Source organism: Castanea sativa, chromosome 3 (genome assembly GCF_040712315.1).
Source record: "Castanea sativa cultivar Marrone di Chiusa Pesio chromosome 3, ASM4071231v1".
Classification (NCBI taxonomy): Eukaryota; Viridiplantae; Streptophyta; class Magnoliopsida; order Fagales; family Fagaceae; genus Castanea; species Castanea sativa.
The window spans coordinates 16,827,839-16,855,346 of NC_134015.1; the positions used below are offsets into that span (position 1 = coordinate 16,827,839).

The 27,508-nt window shown below is 32.6% G+C and overlaps 2 protein-coding genes across 3 annotated transcripts; both read left to right on the top strand.

The window, feature by feature from the left end:
- The first annotated feature begins 10,625 nt into the window (after window positions 1–10,625).
- Window positions 10,626–13,220, top strand: LOC142629730 (uncharacterized protein At2g34160-like). The gene is made up of 5 exons (XM_075803769.1): window positions 10,626–10,942; window positions 11,539–11,587; window positions 12,259–12,321; window positions 12,416–12,480; window positions 12,628–13,220. The coding sequence occupies exons 1-5, from the start codon at window positions 10,820–10,822 to the stop codon at window positions 12,871–12,873; spliced, it is 546 nt and encodes a 181-aa protein (XP_075659884.1). The 5' UTR covers window positions 10,626–10,819; the 3' UTR covers window positions 12,874–13,220.
- Window positions 13,221–14,807: 1,587 nt separating this feature from the next.
- LOC142627755 (flowering locus K homology domain-like) lies at window positions 14,808–25,458 on the top strand. Of its 2 annotated transcripts, none has more exons than XM_075801631.1 (7): window positions 14,808–15,050; window positions 19,008–19,365; window positions 22,035–22,287; window positions 23,402–23,550; window positions 23,685–23,969; window positions 24,633–24,827; window positions 25,033–25,458. In XM_075801631.1, exons 1-7 carry the CDS (start codon window positions 15,025–15,027, stop codon window positions 25,213–25,215), a joined length of 1,449 nt encoding a protein of 482 aa, XP_075657746.1. In that variant the 5' UTR covers window positions 14,808–15,024; the 3' UTR covers window positions 25,216–25,458. The 2 variants fall into 2 exon arrangements, with proteins under 2 accessions (XP_075657746.1, XP_075657748.1); XM_075801633.1 differs by lacking the exon at window positions 14,808–15,050 and adding an exon at window positions 17,721–17,900.
- Window positions 25,459–27,508: the final 2,050 nt, after the last annotated feature.

Below are 27,508 nucleotides of genomic sequence, written 5' to 3' on the forward strand. Positions count from 1 at the left end.
CTTAGGGTTAAAATTGGCCCATTTACCAAATAAACAAACAAGAATTTTTGTTTTCCTGAGTTGTTCATAAATAGCTCAATTCATCCATGCATAGCCTTACTAGCACATCGTCCCTAGGATACCATAGCCAAACCATAAATGTTGTAAGCTTTATGAGTTAGCACTACACTCAAAGAAACAAACTTCTTTACCCACAAAAATAATATTACAGAAACACCCACTCTATTCATGTATTTATCATCTATCCTCTTTTATAAAATAAAATAAAATAAAATAAAAAATATGTGCGTATGCTCATAAGGCTTTCTAGGCACCCCTCTCAACAGTGACAAGGCTATTTTTTTTTAATTGAGCTATAATACATATGAATTATAATCATAATTTATTCACAACATAATGACATAGATTACAAATATAATGGGGTTAGTGGATGTATATAAATATTTTGTAATAACAATTTGAGTTCATGTGGTATAATATCTCATAATAAATTTTGTAACAACAAAATTATGTACATATTTATTTATTTATTAAAATACACCAACAACATCTCTTATGTAATAAATAGCTAAGTGAATTGATAAATTCAATGCTTAGTCCTACATATTGGTAAATAAATTTATTTTTTCCAGTTATATATGCAACATAATTCACTGTACAAATATAAATAAATAAATAAGTGAAAGATAATTTTACATTACTGATTCAATCAAAAATTAAAAATAAACTCTTTTGTATTTTTTTTGGGTGCTAAATATCTCTTTTATACTTCATAGATATATTTTAGAGAAGTGTTACGTCCATAACATTTTCACAATATTATCACAACAAATTATATATGACGAGTTGTTATTGGTTCTAATTTAAATTACTTTTTTACCTACTCATAACAATCAATAACTACCTACCACTTAAAATTTATTGTGAAAATATTATAAATATAACATTTTCCTATATTCTAAGGGTTTAAGTTTCTAATAAATAATATGATTATTATACCTAACAAAAAAGTGACCCTTTCAATTTTGAGAAGGTACGGTTTTGTCAAAGTTTGACCCTATTAGTGTGTATATGTAATAAAATTACATCAGTCTCTTGACGGTTTTGTTTTGGGAGCAAACAGTCTCTTGTAGTTTGTCACCCTATTGAATTTTCTATAAAGGTGACAAAATAATCCATGATCAAACAAAGGATTTTTATTCCCCTGAAAACCATATTCAGCATTCCATTTTATATTCTGCTAATCAAATCATAAATCATGTTATATTTTTTTTCCCTCTTGTATAATATCAGAGTTTAAAAAAAAGAAAAAGAAAAAAAGACACATGGAAATCTTAGATTCTCCAATTAAAAAAAAAAAAAAATCAACCATATAAACATGTTGATCAATAAGCTAAATACTTGGATTTCAAAACTGACTAATTTGGTTCATAAAGCCAACTTAGACCCTAAATACTATTAGACTAGTTAATCATTTTTCTCTTATTTGTCTTAAGGAGCAAATTAACTAGTTTTGAAATGTCTTGAATCTAATAGGTCTAATACTCATAATAAGTTAATAAAATTTACTTTTACTTAAAAAAAGTACCTATAATATGCTTTTTTGTTTTGTTTTGTTTTTTCTCTTCAATGACAAAAAGTCCCAATTAACATTTCAAACCGTCAAGATATTGAGAGGGTGAAAATAAAAGAAAAATGTAGGCATCTTTTGTAGGGGCAGATGGTCCCATATTTAGTGTCTTTATGGACAGGCAGGGGACCTCTAAATGAGCCCCATGCCACTGTATTTAAGGGCCATGGCAATGTTTTCTATGCGAAAAACCAATGGCGAAACAAAGTCGCATGGATTGGACGTGAATGGAGCAAGCATTTGGTTTGGTTTATATTTATTTTGCCTCACAGACACAGTGTAGGGGGCCACACTTCTCTCTCTCTCTCATGCCTTACGTGAAAGAAAAGTGGATCTCATGTAAACACACTTATTTGGACCACATTCAAAGTTCAAACCAAACCAAACCAAACTGAGGAATATCTGAATATGACTCTTTATTGGACTATATTTTAAAAAAGGGAATTTTTAAAATTCAACCGACAATTTGACGAGCTCATAACCCCTTTTTTAAGAAATTAAATACATATCATGTGTTTGCTATGAGCTTTTGGCCCCTCAGTTATTATATAGTATAGTTATCATTATTTTATATATATATATATATATATCTTTTTTTTTATTATATAATATTATAATTATTCAATTATTTCAGCTCCTTGTTATCTTTTTTTTTATTATATAATATTATAATTATTCAATTATTTCAGCTCCTTGTTTTGTTTTTAACTATTGTCATCATTATCATAATATATATATATATCTTTTTTTTTTTGGGTCATAAAAAATGATATTACTATATTAGAGTTTTTGTTTGAATCTTATAGAGGACTACTTTTTATTGGCCACGTGGCAGCACCTCACTCGCTTAATAACGCCCATTTGCATCCACTTCAGCACATATTGAGATTGACTAAAGTCAAAAAATTTCATCATTCCTTATGAATAAGAGTGACCACTTTTAACCAAGCACATTAGCTCACCTATTACCCACTTAATTTGAGTAAATCTTAACTCAACCCAATTAAAAATTTGGATTAAATGTGTAATAACTTATTGGGTAATCTAATTAAATGAGTCTAAATGGTTAAATGCACTGAATAACCAACGGATAAACCCATCTCTATTCATTTATGGCCAAAGAATGCCACTGCTCTCCATTGATCGGTTTTTTCCAACTACTTTTGTCTCCGGTGCTAGTATTGGTTTCTTCGCCAGAGACTATGCAAACGGATCATTTTGCAACGCTGTTTTGCAAGTAACAGATCAAAGAGAGGGTCAAATTTGTAGATCTACAACATGGCTTTTTGTATAGTTTGAATTTCTGGTTTGCGTGAGTTTGATTGCTGAGAAAAACTAAAGGAAAGAGAAGAAAGAGAGATACTTTTTTATGTTATTTGGTTTTTCATGTTAGAAAGCTTATATATCTTAACAGTGATTTGCTTTTTTAGTTTTGACTAATAAGATCTTATGATGGCAAACTGTTTTCTTTTTTCCTAATCCAATTTTATATAATTTGAAGGTGTGTGTGTGTGTGTTTTGTTTAGTTGCTGGGAAAATTTGAAGGAAAATAGAGGATAAATAGCTAATTTTTTAGTTGGTAGTGAATATGAAATTTTGGTGAAAACTCAGTTGATTTTTTTTTTCTTTATTATCAAGTTTCTTTTACTAATGAATATTGAACCATATCGTTGCTCCTAAATTGATTTTATGTTCAACCAATTAAAATTTTATCAATATGTTTATTTGATTTGGTGAGTTGAATTTTAGTCGGCTATGATTTAATTCATGAGATTTAACTTATTTTTTGTTTAAAATTGTTTTAATTTTATCATGGGTTAAATGGGTGGGCTGTGAATTAAATAGGTTGGGTAGATAATGTGTATTTAATTTATATTTAGATAGCTAACAAATGGTTAAATGGATAACTTAGTAGCCAACTCATTTATGCCAAACCCAAAATCTATCCAATCCGCCCAATTGTCACTCCTACTTATGGAGGAAATTGAGTTTTTTGTTTTCAATATAAAAAGTTGAACACACATGCCAAAAGAAAGAAAGAAAAAAAAAAAAAGCAAGGAAAAGCTAGGGTTTGTATGGTTTTTTTAATAAATGAAAACGAAATGTATTTTGAGATTAGAAGGGAAAAACTATTTGTCAGTTTTTTTTTTGCTTTCTTTTTACCCCTAAAATGTGTTTTTAAAATTTGTTTGGCAATTTATGTTCTATTCTTGGGTTGTCTTCTATCACAATCGATAACATCCAAACCAAGTTGTAGTGGTGATTAGTCACCAAAAAATTGTCTACTATAGAGGCGTGTCAAGAAGTCCGACCTCTCAAGACTAATTTGTCTATTTTCGGCGGAACAAATCTTAATTAATAATTATCACCTTCAAATAAAACAAAGTTTCTTTTCACACTAGATTCATTTTTTGTAATCCTAATCGAAATGGTCGCAATGATAAAAACATCAAAAAGTATTTTTCATGTTAGATTTGAAGATACCTAGTTCAATTTTTGCATCTATTGTTAATGAATTAATCCCTACCGGAGTGACCACTAATTGGACATCGAAATCATGAAACTAAACCCACCCTAGTCCTAATTACCTATTGACTTCCGAAGCCCAAGATGGCAAGATCCACCCACGGTAAAAACACATCCCGAACTCACATATTATATTATATTAGGCGTCATTTTTAACCGTTGACCCATCAAATTGCCATGATTCTCTTCAAATCTAACATTGAAAGTAATAGTGAGAGCGCTGATGGTCAAGTGACAGGGAGGAGACCGAAAATGAAGGGATTAATAATTTTTTTATTTTTTTAAAAAAAGCCCCTCAAGATTTGAAGACTAATTACACATTTGTCACAAATTTGTCACTACCTATTTAGAGGCAGAAATCTAAAACTAAAAACACTATTTTTAGAGTTTTCTAAAAACAGGTTTGCACAACATTTTCAGACATCTATTTTTGACTGAAAAAGGTAGCATTTTCAGACATCTTTGGTTGTACACTGTAGCTAAGCAACAAAAAAGAATGAGTCTTGCTCCACTGATGTAGTCTACTGTAGCTATATTTTGATAGTAAATTTAGCATTTTAGTGGAATGCCTACACCAATACTAATGCTCTAATCAGAATAAATTAGGCTGTCAAGATGAACTTTGAAACAACTTGACGTGGATGGATAAAATTCAGAGATTAATATAATTAGTTTTTGTTAGCAAAATATTTTTGATATTTTCCAAGGGACAACATTGTCAAACAATATCTTCTTTTTTTTGAGAAATAAAACAAAGAATTTTATTAAGAAAACCAGCTAAGTTAACTTGGATTACAGAAAGAAACTGTGATAAAACATCCTTCATCCACACATAAAAATTTGAGATATGCACATCTTACCTGGCAAGACTATGAGTAACCTTATTTGATCATTTCTTTAGACGAGAGTAATGTCAAACAATATCTTAGGTTACGGATTGACCTTTTTGCTGTATAAGGCAAGATTGTGGTCCAAAATCTAAATACGGCGCAAGCTGACTTCAATTAGCACAATCTTACAAAAATATATTATTGACTTTCGGCAAAAATGTTTAGTGGCTATCTTAGTCAAACCACTTTTTAGGGCAGTGCAAACAAATGCTCTAATAAAAGATTTTATCGACCCCTTTAATAAGGCTTGTTTTTCTATAAGGTTCTTTCTATAAATTTTTGGATTTTAATTAGTTCAAATTGGTAAAAAAATTTATTATCAAATAAGAAATATGAAATTGGAACTCCCACTTACACAAACAAATTAATTAATTTCTTTATTTAATGATAAAAAGTAGTAATCAATATGGAGCAAACATCATAAATTGAAATTCGATTGTATCTATAAAAAAAACAAAATGGTGATTTACCGTATAAGCAAGAATTATAATGAAAATATTACAAAATGACTCATTTGGTATTTTTATAGTTTTTTGAGAATAAAAAGGAGCTTAAAGAAAAAAAAAAAGAACATTTCAAATTTCGAGAACTAAAAATAGAGCTTAGACCAAACATATATATTATATCTTTGCCTAAGTTTTATATGCTGATTGATCCAGTCTGTCTTGCTTAATTTGATTAGAGTTCCTAGCTACTTCCAAGTATTTGTTTGAACTTTGAAGCACTCCAACCTAGTGGGAACAAAATGATAGCATTTTGAACAAACGCACTTAACCTCGTGAAGATGAAATTTAATCAAATGTTATCTCCTTAATTTTATAATTTAAAATATAAAAAGCTACTATGTCCACAACATTTTTACAATAAATCATAGAAGAAAAATTGTTATTGATTTGAATTTGAATTTAAAATTTAAATTACCTTTTATCCATCTGTAACAATTATAATTACCTATCATTTAAAATTTGTTATAAATATATTATACACGTAACATTTATCTAAAATATGTCAACAGGTTTATACTTTAAAAAACTATATGAAGTGACACTGTGACAGTCTTGCTCGTGCACCATTGGTCATGAGTGAAATTGGCTTTGTCAAGTTACTTGGTGACATAAAGTTAAACATGGGCCATGTTTGCTTAATTTGTCTAATCTTAATCACCGAAATTTGACCTTTAAAGTTTAAACTCCAATAGCAATTATCTTCAATTTTACTTTGATGAAAGGTCAAGAAGAACGGTGAAAGGTTAACTAAGGGTTAGTCAAGATTGGTGGTTGCTAGACGATAAGTTTATGAAAAGTAATGAGAAAAATTAGGTTAATCCAACTCAGAAGGGGACAACAATTTCACTCCCTTTTAGAAGTTTCCTCAAATCTTGTCCCGATTTTAAATTACCCCATAATATACTTTGTGAAAGAAAAAACAATAAGAAAAGGGTAAATCTCAAATTTTTTTAAAATGAAAAGTTAACAGATATCTTAAAAAGTATTATTTTAAGAAATATTTTTAGAAACTTATTATAAAAAAGAAAAGAAAAAATAATTGATTTTTTATATTTTTCATAAAAATAGTATCAACATTTTTTCTAAAATAATTTATTAACAATTACATTTAAAGTACTCATTAATAGAACCTAAAAAAAATAACAAATTTTATCTTTTGATTATGTATGAGCCGTATTATAATTAGTTGAATGCATGATTGTTGTAACCCTACTTGACACCATATAGACATGAATGCCTCGCATAAACAACATGCAACTTTTTCTTCATATGAATTTCAATTCTTACTTTCATCGCCATTAAGTAAATGATGAACTAGAAACATATGGGAAAGTGTTGCATTGTTCTTGATTGCAAGAAGATGAAGTTTAAGAAAAAGATTATTGGAATTTAATTTTTTCTACGGTTTGGCTTAAATAAATCAATCATGATAAAAAAAAAAGAGTGTCATTTGTACTTTCCTAAGAGCAAATAAAGTTTTTTTTTTTTTGGTAAACAAATAAAGTTGTTTCTTTGACTTGAAAGTTGAAACATATATATAGCCCTAAAAGAGTGTGCGCCTCGTAATAGGCACCATAGATGCTAGTGCCTGAAGAACTTTTGAGTTTTGAAGCTTCTGCTTTATTTATACTAATCATATATAGTTATTTACAACACTTTTTTCCCATGTGATGGTTGCATGTAAGAATCATAAGAATGTTTGACTTTTGCATTAGGTGATTAATCTTAAACCCTAAGCATATATCATATATATGTTTACCACTTATCAAGTTTGGTAGGGAAGCACGTGACATTTACTAAGGTAAAAACCCATAACAAAGAACATTGAAATCATTACAACACTGTTTTGGATGAATAAAATCATTAAAAATTATGACGTTAATAATTTATTAACAACAAGAATTAATCTATCAAAGCTTTATTGATAGATACTATTTACAATTTGGAATGTACCTAATGAATCCTAGATCCCTTTACTGTCGAGATCCAGTATATCTTGAATGGACAGATTTGGGGTGAGCAATAATTTTTTTTCATTAAAAAAAATGATTTTGACATTAGTTTGAAACGTATACGCCATTAGGTTCCAAAAAGAAAATTTAAAAGGTTTTGGAATAAATCTGGTAAGATTCAATGAATTGATAAAGATCTCACCTTATTACAAAAAAAAAAAAAAAGGACCTCACAATATAATTAGTCACTTCATTTGCTAGACCTTCTATTGGTAAAAGCTAAAAAAAACTGTACCCCAATTTTTTTCTTCTTTCTTTTGTGCTGAGAATCTGAGCTATAGACTTTCAAATTGTATGTGGTTTATACGAAGAAAAAATTATATCATAAGGTAATCAAATAATTTGACTAGTAGATTCCAGTTAACTTAATTGGTAAAGTTTTTTATAGTTAAATGAGAGATATAAAGTTCACTAATATAGATAGCATATTTATAGAATCATATCGTATCGTTTTTATTTTATTTTATAGATTCTCAAATTGATTTTGTTTTCTACATTTTTTCTCCTTCCTTCTTGTGTGTTATATAAAGCCATACCCCCTTGTTGTTATGGCTCCACATAGAAAATGACCATTCAGAAGAAAAAGGTTCTTGTCCCATTAATTAAAGGTTAAATCATTTTCTTAAGCAATGTCAACCTCACTCAAAAATTCGATATCTTTCATCTTTCGCACGTGTGATTCTGCGAAGAAAATAATCACAAATATATATATAGTTACACATAATGGAAGCAAAGTTCAGAACGATTTCTTTTTGTTGGATCCTACAAAGTGATTTGCATTTGGACCACAGCATTAGATCTGCAAAGCCTCAATGTATTTAAGAAGTTATATATGATTGAGACTTTACATTCAATGTTGTTGACCAATTTCTTTGTGCTTTTCCCCCCACTTGTTTGCAAAATTAAAATTCTGGTTCCTATCATTTTTTTTTGAGAATTGGTTCCTATCATTTGATTATCACTACTCCTACTAAAACTATAATGAAACCAAATATATTCAATGAAGTAAGTAGTATGTTTCTGTCTCCATACTTTGATTCCTTTATGGTCATAAATTTTTAGAAATAAAAGCTTTCATCAGATGGTAGAAAATCACACCAAATAACTTGAGGAACCACTTATAAATGCTCAAAATTTTTATTTACGCTCATTCAGTGTCATTTATTGCATTTGGTGGATCCTAATTCCTAGGCCCGTAGCTAAATAATGCATTATATGCTGCATATGACACCTTCACCCAACCTTGCCAGAATTTCTCTCATAATCTCTTATTGTTTAATACTATAAAGAATTAAATAGTTGCTTGTGGGGTTTATCATCTCAGATAACAATGAGATAGGCAATATAGTAGAGCAATCATTATTTTCAGCCCAAACTGGTCTGTTTAACATTTGGGCTACCAAAATTAGGGACAGGCCTCAATATTTCTTGTTGCTTGAGAAGTCACCGTAGGGGATAGGCTCAGGTCTTCATGTTGAAGATTCAAACTTGAATTTTTTTTGGTGAATTTAATTAGCTTTGTATTGGCTTATTCATAATTTCACATGTCCTGATGTCCCTATCTATACTTGTTACTTGGTTATAATAATATACATTTAATCTTAATTAATTATACGTTTTGCACTCGACAAAATAGTTTAAAGGTACTTTATAGGTTCGGGAAGTTTTTAAGCCCAAGTCAAATCAAGAGCAGTTTCAAGAAGGGGTAAAAAAAACAGAAGAGAACCAATTTCAATTGTGCTATGATTATCAAGTTAAGGTTGGATTGAGGTGTCTTTATCCAAACCTAATTTGTTGGCATCGCTTGTCACTTTACAAGTATTTTACTGGAAAATATCTTTTTTTATTTTTATTTTTATTTTTAGGTTGATAGGTTCACTTCTCACTATATATGTGATATCTTAGTCACCACACTATTAACTACTTTACTAAAAAAACATAACCTAAATAGCTTGAATGACTCGCTATTATAGGTCAAGTCTTAATATGTAGTTACAACAAATGTAGGTTTTCAATATTAAATAACTTAACTCTTCATCAAAAAATATTAAATAACTTAACTTGTAAACATTCACGAAAGTAAAGGCTTAGAGAAATGGGGATGGCTACGTTTCATTTTTGCACTGGACACGATACAATACGAACACGTGTTTAAAACTCTGCATCGTATCGTGTCTAGTGCACAAATACACTAGATAGAAACTGTATCTTTATAAGTCCAATAGACCTTTAATGGACTCCAAACAATAGGGAAAAGTACAAGTCAATTTACATGCTAAATTACTGTTTTCAAAATTTGTTAAAGGATGATTCACGATTTAGGAGAAGACTTCCCACACTGTATAATCCTTTGTTAATTTCGTACCAAAGTTAAAGATTAATAGTAGCAAGTAGCAATTTTTGAAAAAAAAAAAAAAAAACAAGTGGGCTATAGGAATAGGGCAAAAAACTTTTCTCTGATAACATACTTTTATCCTATTGCAAAGCATATATAATAGCATGACTCAATTTTCATCAACATTAGTAGTAAAAGTATAATCACAGTTTTTGCACACTTTGTTGGTAAATTGGTATGGTAATGCACAAGTAACAAAACCATAGCCTCTAATTTAGTTTTGTTATGAAACAAAAAGAGAAAATCAACCTGCCATAGCTTACCATTCATAATCCATCAAGGCACACTCCGGCTCATTATACATAATGAAGAAGCATAGGCCCAAGGCCCATATTCATGCTAGGACTAGAATGAAAATACCAAATAAAAAAGAGGGTCAAACCTGTCATTTCACAGGGAACAAAATATGCCACCTCATATTGGCTCAATTTTCTTTTCTTTTCTTCAACTTCAATAGTAAAGTAAAACTAAGAATTTCCAAGCTAGGACTGAAATTTAGAATACAAAAAATCAAACAAGGGTCAAACCCGTCATTTCTGGCAAAACAAAATAACAACCTCACAGAGCATAACGGCCTCTCTCTTTCTCTCTCTCTCTTCTGTTTTTAGAATTCCAACTGCCCAAACGGGTTCAGCCACTAATAATTGGCCACGTGTATCGACCCCATAGGCCCCACCACCCACACTCGCGCCCTATATAAACCTCCCCTCCAAGGCATTAACGGCCTCACCTACTTTTGCGATCCAAAAACCCAATAATTTCCCGCTCTGAAAGAAAAGTGAGAGAGAAAGTGCGAGAGAAAATTTTCAGATAACACAGAGAAAAAACCACAAACAAACTAAGAAACTAACAACATAGCAATGGCCGCTGTTGCTGTACCTTCTCCTGTACCTGCTGCTGCTCCCACTGAGACTCAGAAGAAGAACCGAATTCAGGTTTCCAACACCAAGAAACCACTCTTCTTCTACGTCAATCTCGCTAAGGTACAATCTCTCTCTCTCTCTCTCTCTTTTCTTTGTTTCGATTTATGATTCGATGTTCTTATGCTTTTCTCTTTGAGGATATAGAATGTGTTATTTTTATTTGTTTGATTCTTTTAGAGGAATTGAATTCATAAAATGATTGGAATGGATATGTGGTTGTAGAATGTAGATCGGTTATGTGATTCTTTCTTGAGTTTGTTTGGTTGCTGAGAAAACGAAGGAAACGAAAATTAAAGAAGGAGCATTTGTTTAGTTTTCTTTATATATGTTCCAAGTAATTAAGCAAACGATGAGTTTTCATTTATCGAAGATGAGTTTTTTTTTTTTTAACCAATCTTGGTGATATTATGAGCAAAAATTTGGAGGAAGATTGAATAATTGTAAGATTGTTGAATTGGATCCCAAGATTACAGATTAGAATGCAATTGGTTCAAGAATTATGAGATGAGATAATGGAGGAAATGAAAAAGACCGGATTTGGTCAAGCTTTAACACTTTCTGTTTGGTCACATGGAAAGAGAATGTGGTGAAAGAAAAAGACCAATGCGTTTTTATTTATTTTACAACAAGAAAGCTTTGTTTTTTCTTTGTTGCAGAGATACATTCAGCAGCACGATGAGGTCGAGCTTTCTGCTTTGGGAATGGGTACATTTTCTTCAAACTTTCTTTCTTTGTATTACATTTTCCTCTGTTTTATACCCAAACAAGAAAAAAGATAGGTATGTTTTTTCTTTTCCATTTGTTGAATAATTGAGGGAAAAGAAAGAATACACAAAGTTTAATTGAACCTGATTTTCTTGTGCTATATATAATCAACTATGGGTTGAAGATTTCATGAATGATTAGCAATTGCAACATTTTATAAGTACTCATTTTCTTTACTTCTTGAGTTTTCTTTGTAGTCTCAAGATCAGTGAATCTGATATGTTTGACTTTGTGCCTTATATTATTGTGATATTTATTTGACTATGTGCTCCTAGGAATAGTTTTGACAGATTTGTTAATTATTGAGCTATGAGGAAGAATGGACTTCACAAGAATAGGCTTCCAATGATTGATGGGAATTTGGAATTCTCATGGGAGTTTAGTTTTCCAGAATAATAACACTATAGGTTCTCTTTTCTTTGCCTTTGCTTCACAGCAAAACTGAGGATAGGGTAACAATACGTGGAACTATTATAATTCACATTGCGCAACTTCGTATACTTTCTAATTCGGTTCTTTTTCTTGCCATCTATTACTATATTATATGTTCTTTTTTGGTTTAGGAATTATCATACTTGCTATAATTCTTCACATATTTTATTTCATTACAGCAATCACTACAGTTGTCACTATCTCTGAGATTTTGAAGAACAATGGACTGGCTACTGAGAAGAGTAAGAATCCCATTGTCCCAATGCTAATAATCATTCCATGTACATGATAATAGTGATTGCTGTTTTGATGATTTTTGTTTACGGAATTGAACAGAAGTTTTGACATCTACTGTTGGCATGAAAGACGAGAACAAGGGTCGTGTTGTTCAAAAGGCCAAGGTGGTTTTTTCTTTATCTTTGGGGGAAGGGAAGGGGTGGTGTGCATTTGGGTATCTTGGTTCAGTTTGTTAAATTTGCTTTAAAAAATTATGATTATTTCTGATCTCTTTCTTTTTGGTTTTTGACTTTCTATTCCCCTGAATTTAGATTGAAATTGTGCTGGGGAAATCTGAGAAATTTGACTCTCTGATGACTACTGCTGTGACTGCTGCTACAACTCCTGCTACGACTCCTGCTACGACTGCTGCTACTACTCCTGCTATAACTGCTACTACTACTGCTACTACTGCTACTACTACTCCTGATTCGACTCCTGCTATGACTACTGATACAACTGCTGCTACCAATACTACCACAACTGAACCTGGGGCAGCTACTGAGGGCAACAAATGACTACATGAGGCCATGTCAATCTTCCTTTGTTGTATCATTATCGTTTATATCATCTTCTTCAGTAGAGTTAAATAGTAGAGTAGGTAGGTACTTTCTACAAATGGTGCCTCTAGTATGGAATAGTCACGAGAGTTGAGAGACTGCTACTTCAATTGAGTGGCTTTACAGGGCAGTTGCAGTTATATGCTTCTGTTTACTCTCATTCTTCCTCAGAGAGTTGTAGAGTTTGATCTCTGTCAACATATATTTTTCTTTTCGGACTTATATTGCTTACTGCACATAAATTCTGATGTTTGAATGGATCACTAACCATTCTTTCCAGACATAATTGACTTGGGAATTTTTTTTACTATAAAATTGTTGGATAGCATTTTGTGTTTTGGTGAAATCCAGAAATGATATTTTTCTTTAATGTATGCTCCAAAATCCAAAAAAGTACTGATTATCTTTCTAGCTTTCACTATGGTTTTATGACAAGGATAACCACAGTTTAATCTGTTGTAGTGGGAGTCATCACCATCACATTTTTTTTTGCTGAGAAGAGTCATCACAGATTAAACTTATAGGATGGATGGGTGGATCATATTATATGTGTATGCGTGCGCGTGTGCATGTGTGTCTTTTGTATCTTGCAACTTATAGAACTGATTCATAAGGAAATGATTATCAGTAGAAAAATTGTGCTTTAAAGGTAAAAAGTCAAAAGTTTACAAAAGAGCAGACCAACAAATTAGGAGGTACTGTGCATGGGATTACAGTGAACTATATATTGTCACATGTGATTGCTAAGCCTATGAGGCTGACATGTGGTAGGGTCGAACCACATCTCATCTTATGTGATTAATAAGCCTATGGCATACCATGCGCTTGGGATCAATTGATGCCAAGCAAGTCTAAAAACTATATGAGCCACACTAAGTATTAAAAGGGGTTGTATTGAAAGTAAAACAGGGGGCCAATGCAGTGCTGTTTCTGCTCCCTCCATGGGGTTTTGTTTTCAGGGTTCGATTCCTATCTTATTATAAATAAAAAATAAAAAATAAAAGAAGAAGCAGGTACTTGCTGAACCTGTTTGATATTTTCTATGAATTAATATTGCTCGTGCTTGTTTCTCCAGTGTTTAAAATCCTAACTTTATTTTATAAATACATTTATGTGTGTGTATTGTTACATAAATTCAATGTTTGCCTACTTTTGGGGGAAGCAAATTGGAAGATTCTGGACTTGATTTTTACAGTGATCAAGATTCATGCCTTGTTTCAGGATTAAATTTTGGCCATGGCTGAGAATGTTTCACATGCACAAACACATACACTAAGAGACATTTGGAGTCGTTTAATAAAAATGTCTGATGGTGCTGACTTTTGTCATATGAACTATATGTAAACTACATGGTAATTAATCTCTAATGGGGCTGACCTATAGTTGTGGTGACAATTCTTACTTAATAGACTGTCTAATTCATAATTTGCTTGCTGAAGCCAAACTAAACTGTGAGAGGATTGTATATATAGCATGTGCTATGCATCTGTATTACCTGCCCATTAATTTGAAAATCATGAGGGAAGTGGGTGGTAAATGGATACAAATAAAGAAAAACTAGTGAAAATATTGTACTCTCTCTCTTTCTTTCTTTTCTTTTTTTTTTTTGGGGAGAAAATACTCTCTCTCTTTCTAAATATAAGGTCTAATAGGAATACTTCTCTATCCTATGATAAGTATTATTTTCACGATTAAAGGAAAAAATAGAGTATTTACAGACCAAAAGGATTATAGCAAAGCAAACTTGACACGGCTTCTATAAATTCCTGGAGTGGTCCTCATCCACAATTAAAGTGTTCCAAGGAAAATTTGGTAAGAATATCTACAAAGATATGTGACAGATTTGCTAGTAACTCACTCATAAATTCTGCCTATCGTTTTATGGGTAAGTACATAAAATTGTCAAAACTCTACAGTGTAGACAACCAAGCATTGAATTTATAGCCACTCATGTCCTTCAACTTCCAATTCTCTTGAAGCACATAAATTCGCTGGATTTTCTCTGTGCAAACCCCCTGACCACCACTGAAAATTTTGCTGAGTTCTCAAAAAATAAAAAAAGGCTTCTCCTTTAATCAAATCTATCTACTCATCCTCAACTCAGTTTCAATGATGTTTTTTGAGGATTTTGCAAGGTATGGCAAACTCGTTACTTTAACAGCCGCTACCTGTTGGCAATCATTTATCAAATATTTATGCATATTTTCATTAAGATATCTCTATGCTCTGTGAAAGTATGTGTGCCTGTTTTCTGTTTCCACTGCTTAATATAATACCAGTCCTGTTGTTATTGCTATGATTTAATATCTGAATGTTATGCCTCCATTTTTTGTATCTATAAAGCCATTGAAATGGAGGGATGGCATTGGTATCACTACAAAAGTTAGTTTCTGAACCTAATTTCATTGATCATAGTAAGGCTGCCCTTGACAGGTTTATTTTTTACAAACAATCTAGGTCGATAATGACAATAGGCACTTCTCTGAAAATTAATTACCTCTATTGTTGACAAATTCTAATGTTTTCATTCTTGATTTCATCAAATTTTATAACCTATAAATTCCCTGCGTTTATATTATTATTAAGACTCAAGAACATGCAGCCTGGTTCTGCTGCTGTCCTTGGACCAAATTAGAATGACTTCTGTCATGGATCCAAGCTAGTGTTTTAAACCTTATTTCTTTGTGAATTTTACAAATAAGCACAGGCTTAGGTTCTAAGTTCTAACTGTATTCGTCCAAATTTGAAGTGTGATGCGAGAAGACATACCAAATCACATTGAATGAACCACTTTGGATGGTTCTAATTCTAATGTTTTTGCCTATGTCCACTCGTAAATGAAATTGTGTATTTACTATTTGTTGGATCATGTAAGCTGGTTTTTTTCCTTATAAAAAAAAAGAAAAAAAAAGTAGCTGGTTTCAGCGATAACTAAGAAATTAGGCAAGTTTTTTCTATGACCTTGATTTCTTATTTGTGCCAGCCATTCTATGGGGCCTATAAAGCTCATGAGTTTCACCAGGAATAGACCAACACAAGGCCTAACAATTTTGTTTCGTGTGGTCTTGAATCATCTTGTCACTATCCTAGTGTATAGCTGATAGTCCAAATCTCATAAACCAAATTTTGTATAGAAAATCAGTAAAGGCCTTTATTTTCTAAACTAAAATATTTCATCTGAAGTGCCTTGTTTTCCATCATGATTTTTCCACACAGGTCAAGACTTTGCACTTGACTGAAGTGTCCTTTAGCAAAATCGTGTTAATTTTACCCTAGCAATGGAATGGGATCCAGGCCATAGAATTTTTTTAAAAAATGCAGTGAGATAGATATCTTAGGGATTTGAAAATTGTTCCCTCATTGGTAACTAGAGGAAGGTCAAACTTTTAATTACTAACAAAAAAAGGGAGTTGTCTTAAGTTACTGACTATAGTTATTTCATTTTAGATTGCAAGCTACTATGAAATAATACTAGTGCAGGGCTACAATAGTGTGTACAATTTATACAAAAAAGTCATATCACAACACTCAAAACATAACATTCGCTCTATCACAATCTTAGACCAAGCAAGTGGTCCTTTTGGAATTGTCCAAGAGGTTAATTCTTATCATTTTATTACAATTTGTAATATTTGTCCACACCATTATAGACTTTTACTTCGTGATATACTCTGTACAACCTCCTTATCCTTTGGATCTATTACCTTTCCTATACCGCTATACCACATTAGACTTTTGTGTTTGGTTTTTTCATTTCATTGTAGACTTTTATAATTTCTTTAACCATGTTGGGTACCATCTGATCTGGACCGACCATATACATCCCAACCCAATCTACCAACAAAGTCAAATTTCATATAACTTTTTTCATAATTATTGAATGGTATGTGGTGGCAATAAGAATGCATTAGCAAATAAGGTTTTATCTGCTTTTCTTTTCCTCTAGCAAATGAGAATAAATAGTGTTAGAGATACATAAATCTTCATAATTTTTTTCATGTGTGTCTTGTTTATTTCAATAGAAAACTTTATGTGAAAATAGTAATTTGTATTTTTCTATGTTAGGTAGTATTTGAAAAAATAGGTCAAAGAAAAACTATTAATTAACTTTTTTTTTTTATATATTATTTAGCTTGGTATGAGTCTATGAGATAGAGTTGTTTTTCGTTAGAATTTTTTAGAAAACAACTTTATCTCACGTGAAACTAAATAAAAAAAATAATTTTATCTTACGCAAAACTAAATAAAAGAAGTTAAAAAGATAGTTTTCCAATTCATTTTAAGGCAACTATCAAATATAGAAAAATGAGATAATTTTCTAAAAAAAATACTCTTTGAAAAACTAACATTTAAAAAAAATGTTAATTTCCAAACAAACAAAACTTATATGATAAGTTATAATCAGAGCAATCACAACATACTATCTAAGTACTCGTAAAAAGGTTATGAAGAATTGTACTTAGACTTATTGGTACACTTAGAGCCTAATAAGTCTCTTTTTTTAGGTCTCATCTAAAAAATTGAGGTGCAACTTTTTTAAAGCATCGCTTATGACAATATTTTTTGTACAATAATTAAAATAAATAAAATAAACTTATCCAAAAGCATACCCTTTAGGTGAAAGTTGGGAACTTTTTTCCAGCCATATCTTCGTAATTTCACATTTCCCTAAGGACTAACATGCAAATTCAATTACTTTGAAGGACCGCAAAAAACAAAATCACATAGAGCGAGGGTATAGTAGTAGTATATACTCTATCATAACAGTACCAAATAAATACACTGTACCAACGCCCCCCAAACCCAATCCCATAAAAAAAGATCTCCTTCTCATTTTCCTTATCTTTCTCTCTCTGTCTCTCTCTCCCTCTTCGAAACCCTAAAACCCCAATTTCTTCTTCTCTAACTTTCCAAACCCTAATTCCTTCATTCTCGAATTCCCTTCTCTCTCGGCTCAGTTTTCTCTAGCTCTCCTAGTTACCCATGTAAGTATATCAAAGAAATCGTCGTGTGTAAATCTATATTTCTAGGGTTTTGTTGGTCCTCTGATTTCTCGTGCACTTGTTCTTTCTCTATCTCTTTTTTTGCGTAATTGGGTTCTTAAATTTTGACCCTTTGATGCATTCTCTTTGTTCATTCGTTTTATGGTTGTTTCTAATCCAAAAAAAAGTGGGTTTTGTAGTGTAATTTTGTGGGATTAAGAGATTGTGAATTTGGGGTTATTTTTTTGGCTTATTGTTTTGTGTGACAATAATGTTGTTTGTTTGTTTTCCCGTAATTATTTTGTTTATTTTACTCTTTACTGTGTTTTCAATTTCCCTATCCACTAGGAGCATGCTATAATTTTTCGTGTAAAGTCCATGTTTTGTTGTTGTTTTTCTGTTATTCTTACATGTATGTATGAACATCATGTGTATAGCTTAGGGTTTTGATTGCATTGAAAATAGAAGAGAGAAATGGAAATAGTAGTGAAAATAGCAATATTCATGGAGATAGTTGATGCGGAAGGGGAGTCAGGTGTAGATGTTGGAAACAAAATCAGGGTTTTGTGTTTTTAAGTTGTTTTGATTATGTTGTGCTTGACTTAATGTTGAAGTGAGCCAAAATAGAGAACATAGAATCAGAAAGATCAGCCTTGAATGAGGCTTTATTTGAGGCTAAGGAAAATAGTCACTTTTGCTTGTAGTAGAACTAAAATTTATAGCCTATTGTTATAGGTTTTCGTTGAAAATATAGAATTTGGCCCAAGTAGTGGTTTGACAAACAATACAGTTAAAGGGATTTTTGCGGGTGTTAGAGATATATCATTCATACCTTTAGCAAAGAGTCTTTACTTGAATTGAGGTACAATTGTGGAACTGATGATTTCCTTTTAGCTTTGCTGGTTTAATGCATCTAACAATCTTAATAAGATAACATCAAAAAGTTAAATTCTGGATTTTAGTGTTGAACTTTCTGAGTTTTTAATGTTTAATTATATATATTTATATATTTATTTACTTATATTTAATAGGCTCCATGATCATGATTTTGGTGCTTCTTACTCTAGATGATATAATTGATTGATCTTTTTTTTTTCTTCTTTTCCCCAGCACTACACTTATGGCTGAAGTTGAAGTTGATCATGTCTTTGTTGAGCCTGACGTAGATCAAGTACCTGAACAAGTAGCTGAAGAAGTATCTGATCAATTACCTGATCAAATACCTGATCACGTACCTGAAAACACAGAGCCGGAACAAAAACAAGGGCGTGATGAGGATTCTGTCATTGGAGGCGGTGAAAAGAAGTGGCCTGGATGGCCTGGAGAGAGTGTTTTCCGGATGCTGGTTCCTGCACAGAAGGTTGGTAGTATAATTGGACGCAGAGGGGAGTTCATAAAAAAAATAGTTGAGGAGACAAGAGCTCGCATAAAAATTCTTGATGGTCCTCCAGGGACAGCAGAAAGAGCTGTGAGTTTGTTTCTAATTATTTTATCTTGATTCAATTTATTTCCTCATTAAGCTTTGTGAATGGGCTGGTAGGGCAGAAGCCTTTAATGCTTATTGTTTGGTGGAAATACCATCAATTTATTTATTATTTTTGGTAGTTCAACATGTTGCTACTATAACTGATATTAATCTGTTATTATCGTTTTCACTAATTTTAATTTCTACTTGGGAGCTGATTAAGCAATTTCTGGGCATAAAAAATAGTTATTGGTTACATTAGCTTTGAAAGTTAGTGCTGCAAGCAGAGTTCCTCTATTTTTCTTCAGATGTTGAGTTTGGATGGCTATGTTCTGAGAGTAGCCGGGACATCGAGGAATATCTAGAGAGGCGTTTAGAGAATCAGTCTTTCAAATATTTCTTCTTAGAACGTACTGATTTGGCCCTATTACCAGGCCCACCGCCCCATAGCATGTGCTGCCGGAAGCATAACCCTGTATTTAAGCGTTCGATAATTGCTGAAACTTTTAATGGTCAATGTTATGGTTTGGCCTGTGTGTGTATGACACCAATGATGTCAGCCATATGAAAACATGATATTTTAGGATTTTGTAGAGTCAACTTAGATGAGAAACAAAACTTTCTGAATTATTGTTAAGAGTTTCTTAATTGTAAAAATTACCAATCATTAATTATCAAAAAAAAGAAAAGAAAATAAAATACCAATCACTTTTTCAGTTAAAATCTATAATAAAGACATTACAATTCGTTTTTAGCCCTTTTCCACTCCATACTAAGTTATTAATTATTCATTGAAAATTTGGAAAAACATGGTGATACTGTGTATTCGTGTATGATTTTAGGTCTATAAGTGAGATGATATTACAAACAAACATGATGGCATTTTCCATCCAATATTGAAATTCCTAACTGTTCTAATGAGAATTAGGATCCTTATAGCGGTCCAAGATTCTTGGAATTCATTCGTTCTCCACATATACTAGTTGCCTACTAGGGTAAAATTCTTTATGAATACTGTAATTTTTCATTATATAAAATTTAGTCACTTCTTAACCACTTCTATTACCAAACGTGAGAAAATTATCTAAACTTGGAAAGCAACCTAAGATAACTAACAAAATATGGTAATTGGCTATGCACTGTAATATAACTCTTAAAATGATGTAACTAATAGAAGACATGAGGAAGCATCAACGTAACCAATCCATAAAATATAAATATAGTTACATCTATTGTAATAACAAAAATGAATCTGTGCAGGTTCTGTTTGCAAATTTTAAGGCAACGACTCAATCATCAATAAGATCTCATAGTTGAAGAACCAAAGGTCCAGATTGCAGGGATCAGCATTGAGTATTAGAAAGTGCTGAACAGTTGATCTGGAAAAACCATATGCATCTTGTACGCACAATTGTACCAAGAAGCTCTGCATTCTATCTGGTAACTTCAGAACCTGGATGATTGATGTCTTGCCGCAGATTATAAACACCATAAAAGAAACTTAGAATCTGCAGTCATATGATCCAGAGATTGCCATAAATACTAAACTTCTCTGAGTTCACCTTAAATTTGCCTACGACGAATTAGCCCTAAAAGAAACTATATCAAAAATAAATTGTGTATAATTTTTCAAAAAAAAAAATCCTAAATTTTATTTGTTTATACTGCTTTAGTTAGGTAAAAGAAAAATCTTACAAACCAAAATCTAAAGTCCATAGCTTAACAATCCACTACCATTTTCTTAAAAAGATTAAAAAAAAAAAACTGCATAATGCTGAACATGCATCTTAAAATAATTACAATTTTCGGTGTAGAAGATAATCTAGGCTTTTGTAGGTAAATGTATAAAGTCTTTTTCCCTTGTGTGTTTAATCTATTTTTGAGAATGTTGGAGGTTACTAATCATGCTCCAATGATGTTATATGATGTCGAATCAATGCCTTTATAAATTGTCCAGAGATTTAGACAAACAAGTCTCATATTTCATCTATATTGAAATGTTGCCTAAGAAGTTTTCTTCTTCTAAGCTCTCTCTCTACCCCCAACCCCCTCTTCTCCCTGGATGCAGAAAAAAAGCCAAACTGGAAAAATCGAATACAAATATGACTTCTAGGTATAGTTGCAATCTTTAGTATGACAATTGTCCTGAAACATATGTTAAGACTCAGAATTTTCGAGGAAACAATGAAAGATCATTAACTGTGTTCTCCTGGGGGATGGGGGGGGGGGGGCAGTCTTGTTTTGTTGTTAAATTATTTCAAGGGGTAGGTATTGGAGCTTGCTTGCAATTGACTTTCCATTCAACCTTTTGAATTGCATGCGTGTCTTCTAAACACTTTCTTTATTGACAACATATCAATTTTGGAAGGTTTATCCTTGACAGGTAGATATCCAAATGTATGAAAGTTTTATTAGCAATTCTGAATGTCTCATAAAGCTAAATATCTATTTATCTTAAGTGTTAATTTCTAATACTTGATGTTCTTTCTTTCAGTAATTTCAAAATGTAATAATCAGGTTGATGTAAGCCTTTTTTTTCTCTGAAAATTGCTAAAGGATAGTTGTTTTGGTAATTTTGTTTTATCTTCCTATTCTCTCTATATTGTATAGGTATTTGTGGATCTTAGTGCGTTTGCTTATTGCTGATGTTGCTGTTTGTTGCTTTTAAATAGGTAATGGTATCTGCCAAGGAGGAGCCTGATTCTTCTCTCCCCCCTGCTATGGATGGCCTTTTGAGAGTTCACAAACGCATTGTGGATGGTTTGGAGGGTGATTCATCTCATGCTCCACCAGGAATGGGAGGCAAGGTCTCAACAAGGTTGCTTGTGGCTGCCTCTCAAGCTGGAAGTCTGATTGGAAAACAGGGAGGAACTGTTAAATCCATTCAAGAGGCATCAAACTGTATCGTTAGAGTTCTTGGTGCAGGTTTTATTTATTAGATTTTATTTATTATAAATTTTTTCCTTTCTTTCGAGTTAAATTTATTTATGAATATATTAGATTAGCTTTCTGCTTGAGCTGCCTTGCTTCTCTATATATGTGCATACATGGTTTGCTAGATATTTTTGCTATTCTTTGTGGTGCACTTTAGTATCATGTCATAATCTTGCAATATAAAATTTACTCTTCTGTTCGACTTGTCTAAATAACTGAGGCCTATTTTGGACTATTGGATTATAGTCAATTTTCAGTGGATGCATCTAAGTTTTGGAGCACCAATTTACCTTTTTTTTCCTGATATTTATCAAAGCAAAGTTAGTGACGGGAGTGGGTCTGAGGAAAAAATAACCTTCACTCACTTGCTTACCAAAGAAAAGGGTCAGTGAAGGAATTTGGTTTGCATGTAAAGGGCACCTATTTTATTGTGGGTGAACTTACTAGGACTGTTTAGTTCTAGACATTAGATGTAAGAATTGTCGTCCATCACATTCATTTTTTGTATTTGAGTTCTACCCTCAAGATGGAGTCGCAATATTTCCAAATGCAAGGTAATGAATGTTTGGTAACAAAGTGTTATGGTTCTCCAGGCAACACATGTTTTAGTGTTGCCAAACAAGAATCTAAGCAAAAAAGGAAGCATGAACGTCAGAACAGATTTCCACCACCATTGTTGTTGCTACACCATGGTTGTGCTGCCACCACTTAACCTCACTGTAAATGACACTGCTGCTTCTTCTGCCTCTGCTATTATTATCACTGTTGTTATCACTGGTCAACTGCTGTAATTAATATTCTAGCACATCCCCTTCTTAGTTCTACGTACTACCAGTTGAAATCTATGTCTGAATCTGAATGACATTACTTTTCTTTTTTTGCTACTTTTTAAAAATTTCCCTTGATGTGAAAAATGTCACTTTTGATATTCTAATAAAAGTGTAATCACTTTAGATAATTCTTAACTCCTTTAGATCTTGCATTTTTGTTTTGTTTAGCTTCAATTTATCACTTCAGATGGATAAGTTCATTTCTTAGTTTGTGTCTTAGTTTCTTCTTTAGAGAGTTTTTTTGTGTCTTACAATTTGGTTAATGATTTCTGCAGAAGACCTACCTGTTTTTGCCCTTCAAGATGATAGAGTTGTTGAAGTCGTAGGGGATCCAGCAGGTGTGCACAAGGCGGTGGAACTAATTGCTTCCCATCTCAGGAAGTTTTTAGTTGATCGCAGTATAATTCCTATATTTGAAATGCATGTAAGAAAATGGTTTTCACCGCTAGAGCAATAAAGTGATAATCTTTCTTTTAGTTTTCTGGGAAATGGAATTGTTGATGTACTGTGTTTTTACTTACCCCTCTAAAAAAATGACGCATTTTGCTTTTCTGGCAGATGCAAATGGGGAATCCTCAGATGGAGCACATGCCACCACCACAACACCAGTCATGGGGTCCACCTCAAGGTGTTCCTCCAAGTGGTGGTGGAGGTCCTGGTTATGGACCTACTCCTCAATACATGCCACCTCCTCGGCAACTTGACAATTACTACCCACCTGCTGACTTGCCACCTCCCATGGATAAACAGCCTCATCATGGGATATCTGCCTATGGAAGAGAAGCTCCAATGGGTGTACATGCGTCATCAAATGCCCAAACAGCACCGTCAATGGTTACCCAGGTCACTATCTTGTTTCACATATTTTTCCTTTGTTATTGATAATAGACTACCCAAAAGAAGTGACTTGAGACTTTTTTGATCTCTTATAGTCAGAGGAATGACTGGATAATTCAAAATTATGATTGTGGTGGTTGCAAGAATTGCAAATTAGAAAAAAAGGCCAAGGGATGTCTTGTAAATTTTTTGGTAATTTCTAGTTAATGCTTGTCAAATATGTCTTGCAATCATGTTTCATTCTGTTTGAGTTGATTGGATGTTTTTTGAGGGGATCTTTGGGTTGGAGAATGTGTAGTTAATGACTTCTCAGTCATTTACATACAATATCTTGGTCTCTTCCTGGGTGATTTGTGGCTCATTTGAGCTTGCTAATACTTTAATATTCTTCCTAAGCACTTAGAATTGCAGTTCAGCCCAGTTCTGAGAGGGTTGCAATGGGAGATTTGCAAAACCCTGCATGCAAAGGTGTCATAGAGATGTGCTTTAGATGTGAGATGTTTCTATTCTGAACCCAGTTTAAAAATCTGTGTGTAAATAGGGTTCTATGGCAATAAACCTTAGCTTAGTATGCTTTTTCTATGTGGACAAGTATTGGGATATTCCTCAGATGCATAGATACATAATTGCTCTACACATTTCTAAATTTGTTGTTGATGGTCTTTGCAGGTCACACAGCAAATGCAAATTCCACTAATGTATGCTGATGCTGTTATTGGGACAGCTGGTACGAGTATCAGCTACATTCGACGAGCTAGTGGGGCAACCGTTACTATACAAGAAACTAGGGGTGTTCCTGGTGAAATGACAGTTGAAATCAGTGGAACTGCTTCCCAAGTTCAAGCTGCTCAGCAGCTGATACAGGCATTATTCCTTGACTTTTCCCATGTTTCATTAAATCACTGTTTGTCATAAATACTTAAGTAGAAATTTTAGCCGAGCAAAATCATATGCTCAAGCTGAGATTTGTCAACCAAGTTCAAGCTCAGATCTTTAAAATATATATAGGCTAAAGCTTGGCCCATTTAATAAAACATTGGTGGCTGACATTCTGTTAATATTGTTGCAGAATTTTATGGTTGATGCTGGGGCGCCACCACCGCAACAGGCACCAGCAGGTGGGACTACTGACCAAGGTTACAATTCATATCCGGCTCATGGTTCTGTTTATGCGTCTCCTCCCTCCAACCCTGGACATGCAGGCCACGCTGGGGGTTATGGCTCAGTGTATGGCACGAATTATGGGTACTAAGGTAGCTGATTGGGTAATCATTTTAGAGATTATAAATGTCATTATTGCAAGTTTAGCGTACTCACTGGACCATTGTCTTAGGTAAGTCCTAATATTGTACTTTGCGTCATGCCAAATTTTCACTTAGAGAACTTACATATATTAGATTTCATCATGTGCGTTAGAATGATTGTATGGTTGAGTCAATTCAACATTAACAATTTTTTTGAGACTAAATTACAGCTGCTGCTTGCTTTGAATGTATTCCAATTTCCATTTAGTACTTCAATTTCCATTTAGTACTTCAATTCCATTTATGATTGCGAAATGATGGGGGACTCCTGACAATGATTACCACTTAAGAGGAAGTGTAATGTCCCCGTGTTGTTCTGTACTTATGTATTTCAAAAAAAGGCCTATGACTCCATCCACCAAAAAAACCTGGCTGGGGGTGTCTGAAAGTACTACTTTTCCATATATATATATATATATATATATAAAAAAGAAATGTTGTTGAAAAAGCCTTTGGATTGTTATGCTTTTAGATGATTTATCTGAATGTTATTGATTGCTGAAGTCACTGAATGCGAGTAATTGGAGTATATTGTTCAAGGCAGTCATCAAGGGTTCACAAGCAGCAGAATACAAAAATAATTTGGTGTCTGGGTGCACCCTTGAGTCTTTATGACAGTAGAACCAGCATGATGTCTATCTCTTTTCTCAACTCCATTTTGGAGAAAATGAGAATGATTTCCACCTTATTTGACTCCAATGATGATAACGATAGCCCTCTCTTCAAATAATTTGGTTCTGTAGATTTGTGAGAATTAACATGTTGGATACGGGAAAAGTTTATTGGGCTAGTAACGTGCCTCAAACGCATAGGGTGAAAGGTTGGCCCAGTGGAAATGGTGTTGATCTTTCTTCTCGCTTCTAAACCATCTTCCAAACCAACACCACCCTCTTTCTCTCTCCCATTCTCCTTCACATTTCACCTTTTAGTTAAGAAGTACAATTGAGGTTATTTAAAAGAAAAGCTTTGTAATATAAAGTGATAAACAAATGAGAAGTGTTACGGTAATAATATTTTTACAATAAGTCCTAAGTGATAAATTGTTATAAGTTTTAAATTTTAATCTAAATATAAAGCAAACATTGGTAACTTGAATCATATAAATCTTCTTACAATCACATCTTTAAATCTTTAACAATCTTATGGATCCTCTTACGAGATATGATTTTCAATAACTTCTATGAGCTATTATCTTCAATAGCTTTTATGAGTGTTCTATTATTTTTGGGCAAGATCTTTTTAAACAAAGAAATTAATTTTCTTTCACTTAGAATAATTTTGAATTAGAATAAGAAGTCTATTTATAAATCAAATTTTCTATGATAAAAGTTTGGTCATACACACTTGTTATTAAGTGGGTAGCTCCTCGTTGTTCCTTTACTCTCTCTCTCTCTCTCTCCCTCTCTCTCTTTTGCTCTCTCAATGCTATGAACTTAAAATAATTTTTATTTCAACTAACAAAAATTCCCTAGGCACTTTTCATCTTTCTTCTGGTCATGTCATTGTCATGCTTTGGTCATTTTGCACTCTATTAAGGATAAAAAATTAAAATTATAATAATAGTTTGACCTAAGTGAGTCTTTTTATTATTAATTTATTATTGTGGTTGTGTTTTTGAGGCTTAATTGCGATGGAGGTGGGTTTTTATGGCTTTTGGAGGTGGTATTGATGGTTGGTAGTTAGTAATGGAGTTGGGTTTGGGTTTGGGTTTGGGTGTGGGTTTTATCTTCTTCATGTAGAGTCACATAGGTAATCAAAAAAGACAGTTGCAAAAGGTTTTGACTCAATGACCTATGGGCTCCACATGTTGGAGTTAGAATTGAGTTTTTGTGATGAAAAATTTGTGCACACTAGTCATGTGGGCTTTAAGCCTCTAAACACAGTAGCTACCCTAGCCCAAAAAGGAAAAAACTAAGAAAAGAGAGAAAATGGGTCCTACAATTAAACTTAATAGCACTTATGTGCGGACCAATTGTTAAAATCAGGCCACTTAGAGCATCCACAATGATTTATGTCATTCTATCCTATTTTATCATTTCAAAAAACTATTTTATCAATTATACCACATCATTTTACAATACTCTCAGTATCTCAATTTTTATTTTATAATACAACACATTAAAACAATATAAATTATACAATAAAATATATTTCATTCTCTCTCTAATTCTTGCCTCCCTTCCTCTCTCTCTCAACTAGTACTTACCTCACCACAGAGAAAACCCAATACCCCCAGCACAG

Bases quoted from the DNA above. Each gene is read 5' to 3' on its own strand.
- LOC142627755 (XM_075801631.1), top strand. From the start codon at position 15,025: ATGATGTTTTTTGAGGATTTTGCAAG. The intron at 15,051-19,007 runs GTATGGCAAACT...TCTTTTCCCCAG, and splicing joins TTTTTTGAGGATTTTGCAAG to CACTACACTTATGGCTGAAG. The intron at 19,366-22,034 runs GTGAGTTTGTTT...GCTTTTAAATAG, and splicing joins CAGGGACAGCAGAAAGAGCT to GTAATGGTATCTGCCAAGGA.
- LOC142629730 (XM_075803769.1), top strand. From the start codon at position 10,820: ATGGCCGCTGTTGCTGTACCTTCTCCTGTACCTGCTGCTGCTCCCACT. The intron at 11,588-12,258 runs GTACATTTTCTT...ATTTCATTACAG, and splicing joins GCTTTCTGCTTTGGGAATGG to CAATCACTACAGTTGTCACT. The intron at 12,322-12,415 runs GTAAGAATCCCA...GGAATTGAACAG, and splicing joins TGGACTGGCTACTGAGAAGA to AAGTTTTGACATCTACTGTT.